Source organism: Panthera uncia (genome assembly GCF_023721935.1).
Source record: "Panthera uncia isolate 11264 chromosome C1 unlocalized genomic scaffold, Puncia_PCG_1.0 HiC_scaffold_3, whole genome shotgun sequence".
NCBI classification, from domain to species: domain Eukaryota; kingdom Metazoa; phylum Chordata; class Mammalia; order Carnivora; family Felidae; genus Panthera; species Panthera uncia.
Window position 1 is genome coordinate 70,868,057 of NW_026057584.1, and position 21,461 is coordinate 70,889,517.

General features: G+C 43.4%; 1 protein-coding gene across 1 annotated transcript in view; it reads left to right on the top strand.

The window, feature by feature from the left end:
* Window positions 1-1,944: 1,944 nt before the first annotated feature.
* The window catches only part of PLA2R1 (phospholipase A2 receptor 1), a 120,853-nt gene continuing 101,336 nt past the window's right edge, over window positions 1,945-21,461 (top strand). Inside the window, exons 1-2 of the mRNA XM_049616141.1 lie at window positions 1,945-2,266; window positions 19,383-19,766. Of these exons, the coding sequence (XP_049472098.1) occupies window positions 2,158-2,266; window positions 19,383-19,766 (493 nt within the window). The 5' untranslated portion in view covers window positions 1,945-2,157. The remainder of the gene's footprint in view (window positions 2,267-19,382; window positions 19,767-21,461) is intronic.

Here is a 21,461-nt window from a genome sequence, read left to right on the forward strand (position 1 = left end):
ACCAGGTGCACTTTGATACCTGATTATGCATGTGGATTGCACTTGACTGCTGCAGGAGATGCCAGCCCACTCAGGCCTGAATCATCTACTTTGGAGATATTCCCATAGCACACAATGTAGTCCTGAGGCCACAGAAGAAATACTTCATGATAAAAGTCTCTATAGTCAGATGCTGAAAGCATCCCTTTTCTGCATGTTTTCAGGCAGAGATGCTAACTTTTACATATAATGATATGCTATTGACTCAGTACACACGTTGGAACCTCTCACATTCTCTCAGCCTCACCTCACCCCAACTGCCTCTGCAGCAGCCAGCCCTGCCCAGGCTTCCTCCAGGTTCCTTGTGGGGCAATCTGACAGTGCCTCACCTCTAGCCATGCCATGCACCTGCTGCTGCCCGCCCCTGGGCCTCTTAGATGCCTCAGCATAGGACTGTGCTTAAAGCTCACCACTGCCAAGGAACTGTGCAGGGGAAATAATAACCCCAGAATCACCACAACCAGAGGGAATGGTGAGCCTACACTTAAATGCTTTCTTCTTTTCCCCAGGACAAACAGATTGGAGACCTTCTGAGGTTCCTACAGGACTGAACACATGTTGCTACTGCAGTTCCCTATTTCACTCTGGTCTTTAATCCCATTTCCTGCCAGGGATCTCATCTCAGGTTCTGCTTTCTGGGGAACCAGGCTAAAACAGTTTATTAGTCTAGTTGTGCCACAAGAACAAAACGTCATAGACTGGGTGGTTTAAACAAGAGATACTTATTTCTCACAGTTCTGGAGGCTAGAAAGTCCAAGATCAAGGTCCAAAATTTCAATTTTTGATGAGGATTCTCTTCCTGGCTTGCACATGGTTACATTCTTGCTGTGTCCTCAAGTGGCCTTTCCTACGTCACTACAGGTGGAGAGATGGCTCCCTCTTCTTCTAAGACCACTGATCCTATCTAGGACCCCACCCTTAAGACCTCATTAAACTTAATTAACTCTTAAAAGCCCTATCTTCAAATACAATCACATTGAGATTTGGGGCTTCAACATATGAACTGGGGGAGGGGGATAAAATTCAGTCTATAGCAGACACCGTTACTCAAAAATATTGGTTTGGTCTTTGTCAATAGACAGCTGAGAAAGGACCTCCAAGATCACACCACCTTCCTTTTTTTTTTTTTTTTTAAGCTCCCTCCCACCCCCCCTCCCCTTATTATTTTTTAATGAGGAAGGTCAAGGTCCTATTTAGGAACCATCTTAGGTTAGCTTGTTCTCACGGATATTAAATGTTTCTAGTGTTCTGCTGGTTATTTGAAAGACTACAGTTAGAAGAACTACATTCTAGGCTTTTCCTACTTACTAATTTAGCTAGATTAAGGGGTGACCTAGAGCAAATAATTTTGCCTTTCCCGACGGTTTTTCTCAGCTATAAAGTGGGATAACCCAGCTATTTTGCTGGGCTAGGGGATCCAAGGAGAAGGAAAGTGGGGGGTGGCATTTTAAAAAGGAAAGGAGCTCAACAATGGAAGAACCTTGGGGTACTTGGAGGGAAGAGCCGGGCGCACCCCAGAGACCTCCAATGGTTAACATTCCAGAGGAGAGGAGGTCCAGCGTGCTCCCAAAGCGCCTGGGTTCACAGCACAGCTCGATTTATTCTAAGCTGCTAGCTGCCAAACCCGTGGTGTTTACCAGAATCCGGGTGGTTTGCAAACCCAGATGTCAGACTTCCTGTCCCAGGGATTCTCAACTGCTCACCCCCAACTCCTATTCGGCCTCCCCCAGGAAAGAGAGAGGCTGCTGGAAGCAGGAGGAGCGTGCACGGGGTAGCCTCACCCCTCCTCTCTCCCCACCCCAAAGGCAGGAATTTCTGGGATGGGCAGATGGTCCACCTCCTCTTCCTCCTCCTTGCCCTAGCCCGAGTGGGTAGGGCGGGGAAAACCTCTGCAACTTCCCTGTCTCCGGCCCAGAGCCCCGAGCTCCCGCATACGGTCGCGGCAGGGTCGACGGAGTGGGTCGCCGGGACGCAGGGGCAGCGAGGCCCCCGGGGGGGTGGAGCACTTGGGGGGTGGGGGTTGCGGTCCCGCCCCCAGCGCCGCATCCCCGCGCTCCCGCTGTGGAGCTGGCCTCCGCGACCGTCACTCAGGGCGCCCGGCGAGTCCAGTGGTTAGGGATGCTGTTGCTGCGGTCGCTGCCGCTGCTGCTTCTGCTGGGGGCGCCACGGAGCTTCACCGAGGGCGCGGCGACGGCACTTATCCCCGACCCGGTCCTCGAGTGGCAGGGTGAGTGTCCCCAGGGCCGGTGGGACCAGATCGGCACATCGGGGGGTGGGGTGGTTAAGGCAGAGGAGGGAGGGGTGAAGCTGGGGGCAGGGAGGCGTGAGCTGCTAAGGAGCTAAGGCGGCCGGATTTACACGGTAGCCGCGTCTCGGTAGTCCCGAGAAAGCCGTGTGGATGGGCCAGTCCTGCAGCCGGACGGGCTTTGCACCCCACTCTCGCCGCCCCACACCCCCCCTCCTCTAGCCCCCGCATCCTCCTGGCGTTAGCGGGCGGCGAGGCGAGGGGCCTGGCCTGGGATCTCGGCAAAACTTGACTCAGCTCTGTCCCGGGACAGGCCGGGCACAGAGGGGTAGCAGATGTTTCAAAATGTAGTCTCCGAGAGTTGTTTATTTGGAAGGGTCACCTCTCAGATAAATGATGGCAGAAAGATGTCTCATTTCATCTCCTCCCAAAGCAAGCTTTCTGGATGTGTGCCACCACTTGCCCAGTGGCCCTAAGCCAAGGCCTCTACCCCACTGCGTCTGGGGAAAAGAATACTAAAGTCTTTTCTATTAATACCTTGCAGACCAAATGGGGGAGTGGAGCCTCTGTAGCCCCCATGGACCTTGTAAGCTGAGCAAATAACCCTCTTGGCTTCTCAGTTCCTCTCATCAGAGAAATGGGGTCTGTGATATCCAGAGGACCACCAAGGATTAAATGAGATAGCTTGTAAGGCATTTGGTGTGCCAGTGAGCCAGAGTTCCTTCAAAGTCACCACCCCCCCCAACCAACCAACGCCCCGCCAGCACAAGTGCACACTGGATCAATTCACCAAACATTTATTCAGCACCTAATACACATACGACTCATAAAAGATGTGTAAAGAGTCATGAGGAGAGGTTGTCCTGCAGGGAGGCCTACTCTGGAGAATAACTGCATGGGTGCTTCTGAGGCAGAGGGAAGCTAGTGTCCAAAAGTGGAAGCCCCTGTGTGAAAGGAGGCAGGCAGGGCGATAAATAAACCAGGAGAAGCCTCCAGACAGCCTCCATCCTCTCTGCCTTTGGCAATAAGTTTGGAAAGGAGATAAAACAAGGTGTGGTCAATGCCTGTGTTTTTTGTTTTTTTCTTTCTCAACATACTTTGCATACGTTTTTGAGATAATCTCAGCTGGACTGTATTCTCTCCTACTCCCACAAGGCTTTATCTGGGACAGATTGAGTAATTCTTATTCTAAAATGGCCAAAGATCAGAGACCTCTTAACCCTCTTGGGAAGTTCAAAAGAAATGGTCCTGTGGATGTATATCTGACCCCAGGTATGACCCATCTCCACGAAGAGTTTACCATACAGTGCTTATTACTTTATGTTTAAAATGTGCCTAGTGATAGGTATCTAGAACAGGGCAGTAGCCCATAGGACAGAAGCTGGACCCAAGCCACACAGAGAAAATGCACTGTTGATCCTCTGAGCCAGCGTTAGCACTAATGAGCTAATCCCTACTATATGTAGCAGACCCAAATCCTGGCCTGAGATAGTTTCTAATCAGTGCCTTCTTTTTAGTGGTCAAGGGCACTCTGAAGTTAAAACTATCTGCTACCTCCTGGACACTCCAAGTGACAGTTTGCATATCTGAAGGCCTTTGACATAGTTGGCAGAGAGATTCTTCAGATATGAAAACGCTGCTACTGGTGTTCATGGAATGTGGGTCTTGGAGACTGTGTGGCAATGAATGTACCAAACCTTGCACAGGCTCCCCTCCCTGACTTCAATCCCCCACATCAGTGACATTTCAAGTATAATCGGGATCGGTTTGAAATCAAGTGTTTCCTGTTTATACAAAGATGGAAAAACAAAATTTTAGCATTGGAAGGGACCTGAGACATTGTCTACTCCAGCTTTCCATTTTTCAGATGTGGAAGCTTTTACACCATTTTTTAAATCATGTTTTGGAGGTGCCTCGGTTTACTGTTGTGTTCCACACGTGCACCAACCACACTGACTACTTCTAGCTATGATTGGTATCCACAAAGCAGCCAGGAGAAATATGCATGCATTTCAGTTTTATATTCACTAATAAGGGGTATGTAATAATGCAAGGCAGATTGTACATGTAGTACTTTTTCATCTGAGTTGTTTAATATGTATTACTGGTTGATCTGATATGTATTATAAACATCTCAGCCTTGGGAGGCTATTGTATTGACTTTTCAATCATTTATCAAGAATTTTGTGTTCAAAAATCAGTAGATATAGTGTCATATAATAGTTAAGTTCATGGTCTCTATGCCAAATGGTATGGGTCCAAATCCTGTCTGTACCATTGTCACCTTGGGCAAATTACTTAACCTCTCTGTGCCTCAGTTTCCTCATATATAAAAATGGAGGTAATAATAGTACTCACTCAAGTGTTTTCCTTTGGTTTCAATATCACCACAACACCATCATCTCTGGCCAATCCAGACTACTTTGACAGGTTGATAGTCCTTTAACAATTATATACTGCCCTGCACATGGCACTGTACTTGGCATGTCTGTGTTGGCTGTAACACGGGCTTCACTGTGGTTCTAGAATCTGAGCTCTTCTAGTAAGTGCTGTGACTTGGTAACTTCATTCACTCAAGTACCCCCAATACTGGGAGGGCAGGTGGGAGAATGAAGAAGGGAGTAGGCACTCTGGGGAAAGGTGGACATAGTCTCTGTAGAGGTTGCTAAAGGAAATGAATGGGGGCAATAAAAGAATTTTAAAGCTATGTCGAGAGCTGAAAATTATGTGAAATGGCCCCAACCAACCTAATAATAGGAGAGTTTCGTTGGCAGCACTTATCTTCCCAAGGACTGGAGGGGGCCCACAGCTGTGTTAGTCCTTGAGGATGGTCAGGGTAGGCTATTCTGAATGACCGGTGACCAGGGGAAGTGGGGGTGCTGTTGAGCCTGAGGTCAAAGTTCATGACCATGGGGCCTATTTGGAAGAAGGATGGGAACTGGGATAGAGGGGTAGGGTCAACTCTTGAAATCCTGTGCCAACAGGGTAAGGTGCTGAAGGCTTCACCTGCTCATTCACTATTTGTCAAGCACTGTATGCTTTATCTCCCTTCCTGGTTTGGGTTCACCTGGAAGCAATCCCTGAAGCATGTATTTATCTCAATGTAAGTAGTTTATTTGGGAGGTGACTGTAGAAGACATGATGAAGGAGTGAGGAAGTGAGACAGGGAAGGGAAGAAAACCATTATAGGCAACTGGGGCTCGATTTCACAGGAGCTCTTCTGAGTGACTGTGGAGAATGCAGTGGACCCACTGAGGGGAAGGAAACCGAGGTATTTCTTCTCCACCCTCCACCCCTTACTGATGGAAGGTCCTTCCTGGGGGACTAATCTCCTCGTCTTTGGCCTGCATGGAGCAATGTCAGGGTAGGTGGTGTGGGTAGGGAACCAATGGAATCTGCTACTCACCTCCAGACTGGGGAGATAAAAATATGAGTAGGATATGTCCCCAAGAGGCTGAGAGTCCAGAGACAGATACAGAAACACAAACAATTATAAACCAGTGCAGTAGATGTTAAAATAATAAGGAAGGAGCAAAATTCTAAAGGGATACAGTGAAAGGACTGGCTTGAGGAGCTGCAGACTCACAAGAGGGCATTTATTTTCCTAAAGGATAAGTAGGTAGTTGCCTCGTGGGAAAAAGGAGATAGAGTATTCTGGAGAAAAGTACAGAATGTGTGCAAAGGCAGTAAGCTAAAAGTTCTTTCTTGGGCTTTTTTGGATGGAGGAAAAAGGGCCCACTGAAGGTCACTCAGGCAAGTGTGAGGCTCAGGCCTCTAGCAACTGAGAACTGACCACTGAAATGAAGCAACTACTTTCTCTGTTTCTCTCTCAAGAGCTGCTTGCTGGTCCTGTTTGGTTCTCTTTCTGTGGACTGTTTTCTTCTGCTTCAACCTGCAGGACCTTTCACGTATGGCTCCCACGGCTTTTTTGGAACAGTTGCCTAATTTTCTAGGAGAGGGATCTGTCCACATTCATCATAGCATGCTGGCCAGTCCCTGTGTTCTGCTCTTGAATTAGAGGCCTTCCCATGGCTAGTAGGATGTGATAGTGGTGTGAGATGCACACAGGGATCTGCCCTTCAAGGGCTGTGGATGGAGCAGATCCCCAGAATAGGGGTGTGGCAGGACAAGAAGCTGTGACATATCTGTATTTGGATGCATGCAAGAGATGAGGAAATGAAGAGTTTGGTTAGAGGCACTCTGCTGAAAGAAAATAAATTCTGGTTGGGTGAGTTGGTTGAGCAAATTCTCTGCTGAGAAGAGCCTCATGAGTCTGGACAAAGAGAATCAGGTCGCACTTTTACGTTTAGGAATGACATGGTCAGTTTGGGACTTGAAGAGGGCAATTCTGGAGGGTAGCAGGGAGACCATCTGAGAGGTTAAAGTGATTGCCCATGAAGGAAGACATTGATGACCTGAGCTAAGTCAGTGGCAGCAAGAATGCTGAGGATGAAAAAGTTTGGATTCAAGAAATACAGGCTAAAAAGGAAGAAAAATAAAATTCATAAGCTTAGCAAAAGACACAAGAGAAATGGAAGAATAGGAGGGGCAGTGGTTATACAATGGGAAAAACAAGTTTTGGAGATGGATCCATTCTTGGTATGACCAGGTCCATGGTGTGGTTGTAGGAGCAGTCGCTAAAGTGGAGAACAGGTGAGAGAAGGTTCTTGGAGCAGAGGAAGTTGAGGAACCCAGCATCCATGGCAGTACAGACATATGTGTCTGAAACAAAAGTTTAATTAAAAAAAAATACCATTACCTAATACAACGTGCTGCTACTCATCTACTCAGTTTCATTCCATTTCATTTTGTAATGTGGGTTATGACACACTACGTTGATATCATGACCCATTAATGAGCCATGATCTGTGGAGAAAACACTGGGTCAGAGTGTTGGAGCATCTGTATGGAAATTAAAAGCATTGAGGTGGAGAAGACAATGCGGAGCCCACTGGCATCAAAGTCATAGCAAATGCAAGGAAGAGATTCAGGGGGTGCACCCTGGTGTTGAGGAAGGGAAGATGGAATGCCATGTGAAAGAGGCTTCTGAAAGAGGATGATGAGAAGAGCCACCACCTAGAGACAGCAGTGGGGAGACACTGTGACCCTGAGATTTCCCCCATAGTTTTAATTTCTGATACAAAGGTAACAATGGCCCCCTTGACAACTCCTAATAGTATCTTACATTTGGAGAGTGACTACTGTGTGCTATTTTACATACCTTAGCACACTGAACCTTCACCATAGTGAGGTAGGTACTAATACCCTTACTATTACCCTTACTATTACCCAACTATTCTAGGCAAATGTTCTAGGCAATTCCTACACCCTGGGGCAATGAGCCATTCTTCTAATCTGGAGATTTGGAATTTACATAAAAGCCTGATCAGATACTGGTTTAGCTGTCCTTCCCAGCCATCAGTCACTCCAACCCTCTGACTCCGTTTACCCATCTTCACTGTCTTCTCTCAGAATCTTTTCCACTTCATAGTTTTCTCATTCTAGCTTCTCTGACTGGCTGTTTTCCTTACTAGTCTTTGAGAGTCAACATAGACTTCCAGTTTTCCTGGTGCTTTACTTTTTCTCAGTAAGCTTCTAACAACCTGTTGCCATTCTTGGTTTCACAGTAACTGATATCACACAATGCAAGTTCCAAGCCAATGACCAGAACAGTTGAGTTGTGGAGAGCTCAGATATCTCATTTCCCCTTCTTTTATCTAACAATTTGCTTATTTATATCCAGTTTTCTGAAGAAATGATTCCTTTGTTTTGCCTCTTTTAAACTCATCCCTGTGCAATGAATCTTCATATGACCTATCAAAGTAATATAGTTGAGACATTTATAGATGCTTGCCTCCATTTTCTTTTAGTAATTATCCTTGAGGCACCTGGGTGGCTCAGTCAGTTTAAGTGTCCGACTTGACTCTTGATTTTTGCTCAGGTCATGATCTCACAGTTTATGAGTTTGAGCCCTGAGTCAGGCTCTATGCTGACAGAGTGGAGCCTGCTTGGGAGTCTGTCTCTCCCTCTCTTTCTGCCCCTCCCTTGTGTATGCTCTCTCTCTCTCTCTTTCAGAAATAAATAAATAAACATTAAAAAAAAAGAAGAAGAAATTATCTTTGAAAGCCTTTTAGGAGATGTTCCAATTCAAAGCTAGGAACATAAATTATATTTCTTTAATTATTCAGAGTGAAAGGACATACAGTTCATAAAAGAAACAAAAGAATGAATGCCTTATAAATACTGTATTAAGTCATTTAGGGAAAAATATTTTATAAAGCTGTTCAAGAAAAATGGAGGAATATTATTAAAATTTCTGTAAATTCAGTCTGTGATACAGAGCTAAACAAAACAAACAAGAAGTTTCTGCTTTCATGTGTGGCTACGTGATTTTTAAATTTATGATACTTTCCAGGCTACCACAGTTCCAAAGAAATATGTTAGCATGCAAAGCGAAATAAGTGAGTCAGAGAAAGACAAATACTGTATGATTTCATTCATATGTAGAATTTAAGGAACAAAACAAATAAGCACAGGGAGAAAGAGAGAGAGAGGCAAGAAACAGATTCTTAATTATAGAGTACAAACTGATGGTTACTAGAGAGGAGGTGGGGGGGGTATGGGTGAAGTAGGTGATGAGGATTCAGCAGGGCCCATGTCGTGATGAGCACTGGGTGTTGAATATAAGTATCGAATCACTAAACTGTACACCAGAAACTAATATTACACAGTATGTTAACTAACTGGAATTTAAATGAAAACTTAATTAGGAAAAAAAAAAGTAAATGATTCACCTAAAAACATATTCAGCCTCCCAGGTAATAAACTAAACACACACACACACACACACACACACACACACACACACACACCAAGAAATATGCTAGTAAAAATGTTTTACTATTTCTGGCTTTTGGCATTCTGTTCTTGAGAACTTCCTTTTAATTATGAAAACATAAAGAGGAAATTCAAAGTGGTTATCTAACTGACAACATTGTCTTATTTGGCACTATCTGTGCTCAACGTCAAGATTTGCTTTGCTTTTCTTAGCATTTAGAAAGTGATCATAGTGACTGCGGTAATCCGTATCAGGATCCTATGAAGCCAGTGCTATTATTACACCCATTGTACAGATGGCACTTTAGCTTCAAGCAGTTCTACCCTAAAAGAAATGCTCTGTAGTTTGCCAAAGTCTTTCCCCCATGGTGCCAGCGTTGTTCAAGTAAGAACAGGGCGGGCTTCATAGGCAAGTAGCCAGTGAAGACACAGAGCCCCATGTTCAGCAGGGCAACATGGAGTTCAATGTTCTGTGGCTTTGGGTCTTGGAATTCTTAATAATTTTAACCTTTGAATTTGTGCTTTGGGCCTGAAGTCTCATGGGACAGTAGAGCATGAGTCAGAAGCTAGAAGCCTCAGCTTAGGCTCAGTTCCACCTGTGTCACCTCCCTAGATCCCCTGGATGGGTTCTAAGCTGCCTGCACACTCCTACCCTCCACCCACTGTGCCAACCAGATTGTGTTTGGGTGACAGGAGGCCCAGGGATTGGTAGTGAACAGCCAGTATCATCTCAGGGAAGGGCAAGGCAGCAGCTGTCCCCAATGGGCTGACAGCGCCCAGCGAGAACTGAGTGGGGAGCCTGTCATCTATTCCCAGTCCAAGGACTGAGTGTGATTCCAGCACTTTCTGGCACAGATGTTGCAATCCCTCCTGAACTCATGGGAAGTGGAGATTGACTTGACTTCCTTGCCCCAGGCAAGGCCCCACATTGTTATTTTACTCTTGGCCCTGCAAAGTAGGTAGTCAGCCTGAATCAGAAGCATGGGGACTACTATGGTTTTAATTGTATATTTTGAAAATTTGTATGTTGAAGTCCTAACCCCCATTACCTCAGAATGAGACATTATTTGCAGACAGGGCCTTTAGAGAGGTAATTAAGTTAAAATGAGGTGATTAGAGTAGACCCTAATTTAATATGACTGGTAACCTCATAAGAAGGGGAAATTGGGACACAGAAATATGCCCAGAGAGTAGATGATATGAAGAGGCACAGGGAGAAGACACCCATCTATAAGACGGAGAGAGCTTGGACCAGATCCTTCTCTCACAGACTCAGAGGGAGCCATTCCTGCTGACACTTTGATTTTTTACTTATAGCCTCCAAATCTATGAGCCAATAAATTTCTATTAAGTCACTCAGTTTGTGGTACTTTGTTATCACAGCCCTAGTAAACGAGTACAGGGACTAACAGTATATCTACCATTAAAAGTTCCTTTTGTTTTTGTGTTAATTTCTGTCTCCCAGTTAAGTAAATGTATTTTTTTCCCCTAAATGGGTGTATTCTTAAAGCACCTAAGATGGAAATGCTTCTGATTCAGTAATGCCACATCATTTCCAGGGTTGTTTTGATTGTTGGTGGAGTTGTTTTCTGTTTCTGTTTGTTCTGATGACCTAGTCTTTGAATCATATCCCCAGGGCTTCAACATGCAGGCCTTTTTTTTTTTTTTTTTAACATGTATTTATTATTGAGAGACCAAGAGAAACAGGGCATGAGCATGGGGAGGGTCAGAGAGAGGGGGAGACACAGAATCTGAAGCAGGTTCCAGGCTCTGAGCTGTCAGCACAGAGCCCGACGTGGGGCTCAAACTCACAAACCGGGAGATCATGACCTGAGCCAAAGTCGGATGCTTAACCAACTGAGCCACCCAGGTGCCCCAAAATGCAGGATTTTTTGAGGAAAGTTTAACTATGTTCTTACTGTGTCTTGCCTTAACCTTCTCTTTGTAGTGAGGCTCCCCAGTTACTGAGGTGGTATATTTTCAACACAGTATATAAGATGATAACAGAGCTGCTGTGAATAAGGATTTTTATACCAGCAACGTCTGTTAGGTACTTTTGAGTTAAAGACAAAACGATGGAGGAATAGACTAAAAGCTAAAAAGAAAAAAAAATGTTTTCAATTCAGTTGAAAAACTCATTGGTAACATACAGAGAGATACAGCGAAGAACTTCAGAAGAGATGAGATTTTTCTGTAAGGGTCAGCTACAGTTAGAGGAAGGGGCAGGAGGGAACCAGGGGAAGCAGGGAGTGGCAAAGACAATCTAAAAGGGTTAATCCACTTCACACAGGGGTTGGTAACAGGCAATTTGAATCCCTACAAAACTGGAGCCAAGCCAGCGGAGCTGATTAGCAGAGTTTCATGTTTCCCACATGTGAGAAAGTGTATTATGTGCCCCATGGAACGGGAAGTGGTGATTTGGGAAGATTAGAGAGAAAGGGGGAGAGGACAAGTAAAAAGATTTAGGAAGTGGGATCCCATGGGCCTGTGGAGGTGGTGATTATCCAGGTTCAGAAGCTGCAGGAGAAATAAAGAACGCTGAAAATCAAGGACAGTGCTAGGGCAGAGAAAGAGACAGAAGTTCTGAGACAGGATAAGGCGATATTTTAAAGTACATTTTACCTTTTAGTTGATTAATAGAAGGCAATTGAGAGGTAGCTACAGGCTTTGTTAGGTGCTGTCAGATTAAGAGACAAACACCAAATCTCAGATGATTTGGGATAAAATGCAATGTGCATGCAGAGAGAGCCAGGAAGGGCAGACACACCTTTAACTTTGTTCTCTGGGACTCTTTTTTCAAGTACAATGCACATGCTGCAAGCGTCAGAAATTCCTTGCTTATTGGTTTGCAAAGTCATATTAAGAATCCAGATTTTCTGCACCATTCAGCCATGAACAGGACTGGATTCAGCTGCTTACCACATCCTTTCGTGCTACAGAGTAATCTAAGTAAGGAACATAATCAGATCTGAATCCATTGTTCACTGGACAGGACAAACCCATATTTGTGTAGCTGGAAAAGGTCAATACATCTCAAGAGAGAAGATGCTTACCTTCAGATTGGTTACAGGGGAGGAATGCCCTCCCCACTACCTTCTGGACCCCTTCCATGTCCAAACTGAAATAGAATAGGCCCCCTCTTATTCACGGGGGATACATTCCGAGACCCCCAATGGATGCCTGAAACTGCAGATAGTACCAAACCCTATATATATTATGGTTTTCCCTATACATATTTATGATAAAATTTAACTTATAAATTAGGCACAGTAAGAGATTAACCACAATAATAATAAAATAAAACAATTATAATAAACTATAATAAAAGTTATGTGAATGTGGTTTCTCTCTCAAAATACCTCATTGTGCTGTACTTACCCTTCTTCTTGTGGTGATGTGAGATGACAAAATAACCTGTGTGATGAGATGAAATGAGGTGAATGTCGTGGGTATTACAACACAGTGTTAGGCTACTTGTGACCTTCTGTTGATACCTCAGAAGGAGGATAGTCTGTTGCCTGGGCACGGTTGAGCTTGGGTAAATTGAAACTGCGGAAAGCAAAACGGAAGATAAGGGAGGAGGGGGGCTCCTGTACTGTCAGAACAGAAAGGGACTAAACAGATTCAAGAGATGATACAGGGCAGGGAGTGCATGAGCCCGGCACCAGCTGTGTGGGTGGATACAGCAGAAGAGCTTTAAACCCAGGGAAATGGGGTGGGAGATTGAAACTGGATTGCATTTGGCAAGCTGTGGCTTCCCAATAGCTAGTTGTCAGCATTGCACTTGATGTGAACCATGTATGTGAACTTTTCCTTCCAGTTCCCTTGACATGGAGGAGCATTGAAACCAACTTTCTATGTGTAGTTGGATTAGGTGACCGCTATCATGGTGGACTTTATTGAATACCAGAAAGCCCTTTGCTTGCCTAAAATCCACCAGAAAAAGAGCTTCATTTTAGGAATTGTTGTTTTATTGTTTGTTTCAAGTGTTTTTGTGTGAAAAGTACAGAAACCTCACGAAGTCTTAACACTTCAAACCTTATCTTATTCACGTACTACTTCAAACCTTCAGCCATTTCTAAGAGCTGTCTAAAGCCAAAGGGGCACCACAAGGCAGGTGGAGGTCACGGGAAGGGGTGCTGAAAATGAAGTGCGGGGCCTCAAGAGAAATGTCCTACAGGTACCCTCAATCAGCACCGTTCAAACAGACAGATCAGATTATAATAGTAGCCCCAGGCTGTAGACTCCAACCTCATAGTGTCATAGAAATTGGCAGGCCTCTGCCAGCCACCTGAACACCCGAGCTAGAAAACAAGTCATTGCAACTACATTTTCCAGAATCCTCCCATTCCATCGATTGCCAAATCTTGTCATTTCTTCCCTCCTTGAATTAGTTTTATAGTGACTGGAGTCTCACTACTCCCTCCTTTCCTTTCTCACCACAACCAGCTGAATTGATGCCTCGGTCCCCTTGCTGGATCATAGCAAAAGTCCCCAGATTGTGCACTGGTTCCATTCATGGACTGTCTCGTCCCACCTACAGGAGAACTCCTCCAGGCCAGGAATTTGGACATTTGCCTCACACCTATATTCTTAGCACCTGAAACAAGGCTGGGTACACAGTAAATGCTCAATAAGTGTTTTTGCTGAATGATTCACCATGCTAATTCATCTACACCACAGCCTCAGTCATGCTTTCTATTATTCCCAATGCTCCCTCTCATCTGAAGAATAAAAGACAAATTTTTGAATAAAATTCAAGTTCTTCATAAAATGACCCCAAACCACCTCTTTCCAACTTTATATTCTATAACCACCAAATTCTTTTATATAGGTAGGCTCTCATCACCCTAGAGCTGATTATTTTTGTCACTTCTGAACTTTGGTGACATTTGCTCTGTGCCCCTTTGTCCCACTTAACCAGCTGTGCATCTATAGACCTCCTCCACTATTTAGAACTTTTTGTCTCTGCAGTGAGAACAGGTTACCATGTCTGGCCAGTTCACCAAGGTACCTCCGTGTGTGACAAATGTTATGTCCCTAATAAATGACTGGTGAATGAAAATGCGTGTGTCTGTGTGTGTGTGTGTGTGTGTGTGTGTGTGAGAGAGAGAGAGAGACAGAGAGACAGAGAGACAGAGAGAGAAATTGAGAGAGAGAGAGAGAGAGGGAGAGGGAGAGGGAGGGAGGGAGAGAGAGAGAGAGAGAGAGAGAGAGAGAGAGATCGAAAGAGATTTCTCTGATAGGCCAAACCTATCCCTTCTAGCTCTGGCTTCCATGTCATTGTGCTTATCTATACCTCTGATATCAAAATATATCTTGACATTGTTATAGTTCTTTCCGTATATTTCAAGATGTACTCCCGGGGATTACAGCAACTCCTTGAGGGCAAACACTATGACATTTATACCCTTTTTTCTGCAGGCTTCCTAACACATACCATACTAGGGACTGAAAAAAATGTTTGTTGGAAACTTTAAGTTTTCTACCTCAAATTGTTTGGCAACAATCTGCAGCAGTTTATTTTCTCCTTTATAGGTTATAAATTAATGTATGTAAATAAAGCTAGGCCTAGACCTATATGGTCCTCACTATGCATATGGATATTAAACTAAGACAAAATACATTTGGAAAAAAATGTAAAAGAATGATTTGATTACATAACCCTTTCAGTCCCAGCCAGCCTTAAAGTTCATGATTCTGGGTTTATGGATAGTCAGTCTCCTCCAGGGGGTGCTGAGTGGCTCAGTCGGTTGAGTGTCCGAATTCAGCTCAGGTCATGATCTCACATTTGTGGGTTTGAGCTCCATATTGGGCTCTGTGCTGACAGCTCAGAGCCTGGAGCCTGCTTCAGATTCTGTGTGTGTGTGTGTCTCTCTCTGCCCCTCCCTTGCTCATGTTATGTCTCTCTCAAAAGTTAAAATAAAATAAAATAAAATAAAATAAAATAAAATAAAATAAAATTAAATTAAATTAAATTAAATTAAATTAAATTAAAATTAAATAAAATAAAATAAGAAAATTTAGTCTCCTCCAAATGGCCTCATTCCTTCCGGTGTTGTTCTCAGTCTCCTCCCTGGAAAAGGGGCAAGTGTGTGCAAACACACACACTCTCCCCACTCAGAATGATCTGATGACACTGAGGAGTCATGCCCACCTTACACATGACAATAGTTGAGGATCCAGTCAAGTATTCTGAATTCTGGGCTATTTTCTTGTTCTTATTTTTCACCACTTGCTTTAAAGGGCTTTTTTTTTTTTTAATTTGAGAGAGAGAGAGAGAGAGAGCGAGAGTGCACGAATGGGAGAGAGGGGCAGAGGGAGAGACAGAGGGAATCTTTATCAGGCTCCACACTCAGCGGGGAGCCCAACACAGAGCTCTATCCCACGACCCTGGGATCAAGACCTGAACTGAAATCAAGAGTCAGATGCTCAATTGACAGAGCCATCTAGGTGCCCCAGGGCTATCTTAAATGTGGTTACAATGTTTTCTTTGGCACTGATGGAACCTCCTTCTTTTCATTAACTAGGAGTATTCTCATGATTTCAGAAGAAATAGGTATACTTTTAAGGGACAGATACTTAGGCAAATAATTTCTCCCTCTATCTCTAGTGCCCTACACAGTGCCTACCACCCAATGAATGCTTGTGGAATGAAGTAATTTTCTATATGCAGTCAAAAAAGGATTACCTTAAACTTAAATTCCACACTTGATCAAGGAAGCATTCTCCTCCCATTCCTTTGAAAAGTACATGTTATCCTGTGGGGCAAAGGGTGGGTCTAAAATGATCTCCTCTTCAGAGGAACCCAGAAGTAGAAAGTAGAACTGTCTTCCATGGATTTTATTCCATGGAATAAAAAAGAATGAATATTAGCTTGTAAGTTACTTCTAGTAAATCAATCCTTTTTCTCCTCTTAAACTTATAATTATGAAGGGAAGTATAATAACATTTTACTGCAAAGAGATTTAGTAATTCTGGCAGTACTTCATTAATCACTTAATCAGTGTTCAAGCAGAACTGATGTCCTTGACATATATAATCAATCTTGATTCCTCCCACATTTGATTTTCATACTTTTTAAAACCTGACTATAGACGCTAAGGATTGGTGGCTTTTTTCACATTATGTGTTTGTTACAGACAGCCTATATATGCATATAATAATGATCAGAATATTGATACCCATATTGGGTCTCCTCAGAGTTTATTTGAAGGCAATTGTTTTCTCTTCAGTGAATTTATGGAGATTAATGGTGCCAAGACCAGATTCTATTATAGTTTAATGGGAAAATGGGATTGGGTCATTTTTTAGCTTAGTGTGGCATAGTATTCTTTTGGGGATGGCATATTTATTGTTATTGGTAAGCCAGAGCTACTTGTTTATGATACATTCTGAGGAACTTTTCCAAAGCTACATTCTAAAGGCAGCTGGGCATGAAAACATAATAACACCCCAAAAGTGAACAGCATGGATTAGGTGTGTCTAATATCTTCTGCTTCAGGAAGGTATTTTTATGATCACTAGTGTAACTACAGAAGTTCCGATTACACCACTCCTTTTCTCTTAACACTTAATAATTTGAACATTTAAAAATATTTATTCATCCAAAATGTTAGTAATATATAATGTCCATGTTGACTTAAAGACCATCCATTTGCCTATCCATACACTGCTTGTCAACATTATGTGTTTTTCTCTTTCTTATAAGAGAACTGCAGTATAGACTTTACAGGTAGATACTAGTTTGGAAGATGAACAGATGGAGACTCTTAATTCATGATTGCACATATATTTGAACAAACAAGAAAAATATTTTGTTATCTTGATTTTGAAGAGTATTTTCCCTCCATAAAAGGTGATCTCAGGATCATTTAACACTAAAAAGTCTACACACACTGTGCTACAGAAGCTAGAGTAAAATGCATTTTTCTGCTAATGACAGAAGTCTTTGGGGGATGCTCATATTAGCACTCTTCAGGTGTTCAACCAGATCTGCAGTTGCATTTGCAGACCAAGAATCAGGAAGCCAGAGGGATAATAGTAACAATAATAATACTAACAACTTGCTGAAGTCTTCCCATGCCAAAGTGGTGTGTGATGTGCTTTGCATGGGTTATTTAATGGAATGCCCTTAACATCCCTATGAGATCAGTATCACACATGCTCCCAGTTCAAAAAGGAAAGGTGAGGCTTACTGAGATTAAAAAACTTGCCCAAAGTTCCAGACTGATCTGCCTGATTTGAGAGCCCTCAAACACTCGCCAGGTAGGCTGTCTACCCATCTTAGGTATATAAACTGAGGCCCAGAGAGCTGAGGTCTAGCCAGTAAGTAGGTGGATATATTTGAACAAGTAAATGAGATAGAAGCTAAACTACAGAACAGTTATAGTAAAATGATTATCCTTTAGTAAAAAATTAATGAAACTCTGAGCTAGCTAGAAAGTAATTAGGAGATTACAACAGAAATTAAGGTTAACGTTCTACCCAGGCGTGAAAAGGTGAAAAGAAGAGTTGGAGAGAAGGTTAATTATCAGAGTCTACATCACATTGGCAAGGGGCAGATTTGATCTTGAATGACTATTACTAATAACCATACAGACATGGTCTTCATTAGGAAAACAAATTTCCTGATCTAAATGAAATCTCCCTAAAACCATTCATTCTCTTCCCCTGCCCAAACACACACTCCCTTCTCTTTTGCTCTGATATATGATGATCAAAGCAATTTTCTGACAACTAATTCAACTCCTCAAATATATGGTTATAAGTAAGGTTATCAATTATTAAATGAGGTATAGCTTTCATTAATACATTGACATTCTTTTTTTTAACAATGTCTTAAGTGATTTTGGTTACTGTAAATCAATTCTCAGCCTAAGTAACTTAGGAAAAAACAAAAGAACTTTCCCCTTGTCCCCATGCACAAGGAAGCCTGTTCCATGCTGTTCCAAATCCCTAGAAGGCCTCTGCCTGTCACTTCTATACCCCTGCCATAGGACACGACTTGCTCTGAATCACAGTCATTTTAAAGGGAAGTTGATAATGTCCCTTCAGATTTTTAAAAATGGACAGGAGGTAAACTACAAGAAGACAGAATAAAAGAACTCTTGGGCCTGACCAGACATTCTGAGCTGGGTAACTCAGGAAGCCTAGGCCTACCTGCCTACACAGGCAGACCTGTACAGCTGCTAGCACATCTAATCAACGCCAAGCATTTACTCAACTTCTAAAACATGTTCAGTACACTCTGTGCTTAGACTGAAGAAAGTAGATGTGATTTCTACCTTCAGAAAACCTATGAGAGAACAAGTTCATAATTGTATAACCGGTATCTTCCAGGCCAGTGATGAGGTATAGTCAGATGGCAGGCAGGTAGCTAATACCCATTCCCTGGCTGGGCCCTTCCAGTTTTTCCACAGAAAATTCACCCAAATATCTTCAGGGCATTAGAGGTTCAGAGGTGCATCACAAAAGCCTACTCTCTCCATATCTCCCTGTGGCCTGTGTGGTTTTGCCACTGCCATGGTGCTCTAGTACCTCCCATGTGAAAATACACATGATGCGGGGGCCCGAGCGGGGGTCTTGGGCATCCACTTGCTGCTGGTACCACTTAACAAGGCTTCTCTAGTGAATAGGCCATCCCCACAGCAAATGTCCCCACTTTTTTACTCCACCTGGACTCAGCACAGAGAGCAAATTGGAGAAGCTTTTCTTCCCCACCAGCTTTACACCTTGTATCAAGACATAAAGCAACACTTTGCTTCTATCCTTTCGGTTTTCTGTAGGAATTTGATGGTAGAAGTTTTCATTTCAGTGGCCCTTGATTTGGCTGCCGTGTTACTAATATTCAGGCGCTTGTCTAAAGAAAACCAAAAGATCCCCATACCTCTGAGCGTGCAATGTCCCTCCCATTTAGCCCTGAGTATTATTACCAATCCTTGCTCTCTCTCCAGTTGTGGTGAGCTCCTTCACCATAGTACCTCTCCCCCGTGGATTGATAGGCAGCCTTTGCTACTGGCCATGGAGGTCTTAGATCACTTTTTCATTAGTTCCAACAAGTCCATTTATATTTCCTAAGAAACGCTTCTGTTTTGTGCAAATAAAGCCCTTCTGGTGGACCCATCCATCACCTCAGATCTGTTCAAAATGGCTGTAAATTGTCACATACAACATCTTAGACATGCACACCAGGATCCTCATGACACTAGTTAATGATAAATGAAAGTTCCATGCCACGTTTCCTATTTTGTTGTTTCAGATAAAGGAATATTCATTATCCAGAGTGAGAGCCTCAAGAAATGCATTCAAGCAGGCAAATCTTCACTGACCCTGGAGAACTGCAAACCAGCAAACAAGCACATGCTGTGGAAGTGGGTTTCAAACCACCGCCTTTTTAACATAGGAGGCAGTGGTTGCCTGGGTCTGAATTTATCGAATCCAGAGCAGCTACTAAGCATATATGAGTGTGATTCCACTCACGTTTCCTTGAGATGGCGCTGTAACAGGAACATGATCACCGGCCCTCTCCAGTACACGGTCCAGGTGAATCACAACAACGTGCTTGTGGCCTCATGGAAATATCTTCATAAGTGGATTTCCTACATGTCAGGTGGTGGAAGCATTTGTGAATATCTGCACAAAGGTAAAAAATAATTTAAATGAAAGTACTTATGAAATCACGTATTTAGAAAGATTATGCCTAAGTAAAGATGTGTAAATTATATGACAGCACCCAGAGCCTCAAGGGACTTCTGCTAAATACATTTTAGTTGCTACTTGCTTATCATAAAAGGATTATTGGAATCTTAGAATGAACTTGCTAAATTCAGCTAATGAAGCAAACTCAGAATTTAAAGGTTTTAGAGGAGAAAACACTTAAGTAACTCAATGGGAAGGGGACGAAAGAACAGAAGTATAGGAGACAAAGAGAAAATAAAGGTGGAAGATAAAGTCTGTGAAGTAAAGACTTGTCAGGATGAATAGAAGAACCTCTCCTGCCACGGTTTCTATTATTGTAGAAACTCAGCCCCAGGTATGAGCATGTCTACGGAGCACCTCAATGCCTCCTCATGCCTGCCTGGCATCCATGTGATGGTCACGTACAAGGCATTGAAAGATAAACCACACACGACTGTCAGGAACAATTGGCGAGTGTCAAGCGGTGGGAAGAATGGTTTCAGGAGTGGGGGCTTTCATCCTCCGTAGTTCTATAATACTTGACATGTTAAGCAGGAAAAAAAAAACATAAAATGGCATAAATTCTGAAACTGCAAACCTGTCTCTTAGATTCTGTTCTGTAGCTTTCCTCATTCATTCATCCATCCATCACATATTTATTGAGCAGTGACGGTTTCTCTGGTGTAGGGCTGGGCATTTAATTTATAAAAGCCAACAAGACAGATGTGGCTCCTGACCTCATGGTGCTCTGTAGAATTATGCCTTAACAAGAGCATAGTCCTGTTGAGTCATGCGTAAGGCCAAGGATGCCCCAACTCTAGGAAGGAGAGCTAGGAACTCCTACGATCCAAAGCAGGACTTTCTCCTGTACCTACGAGAAAAGAATAAAGAGAGACAGAGCCAAGAGCAGGCCATTGGCAGGACTCACTACGATAAGCAAGGGCTGCAGGCCAGCACTCTGAATAGTCTACAGTCCTAAGGAAGAACTTAATATTTTGCTTTGTGTTAATTTTTTAGGCAGATACTCACATTCCTATGCACTCAAGTGAAGACTGAGCAGAATTCAGAGGACTGGAACAAGGGGATGTGTCCTGAAACACCTGTAATTCCTCAACAGCCCAAACTTCTAGGGCCAATGATGTGGGGTGCTCTTGGTCTAGCCCCTTGCCAATTGTGGGGAAGGAGTGGGAATCTCCACAGCTGGCCCTTCCACTCCAGGACCTGTTAACTTAATCGAAGGCAGTCCTTATCCCCCTCACCATTGAAAGCCCCTGCTGAGTCATGCTTAAGGCCAAGGATGCCCGATTATTGTAATACTCTGAGAAGGCAGCCAACAGGCCACCTCTTCACACTCCTCTCTCCTTGACTATGATAGAGGTCTCCTAGCTAGTCATCCCATTTTTCCCTCTCGCCATGTAGGTTCTGTTTGCTACCCTGCAACCTGAGTTAGTCTTTAAAAATGGAAATCTGATCATGTCATTTTCCCATTCAAAACTCACTAAGTGACTTCCCACTACCCTCAGGGTAAAGGCCAAAATCCATAATGTGGCAGAGCTGGCCATTTGTGAGCTGACGCTCCAGTACTTCCCCAGTTGCACTTCCTCTTGCACCTGCTTGCTCTTTCCATTCGCCCCACACATGTTCTCATTACAGGCCCTTT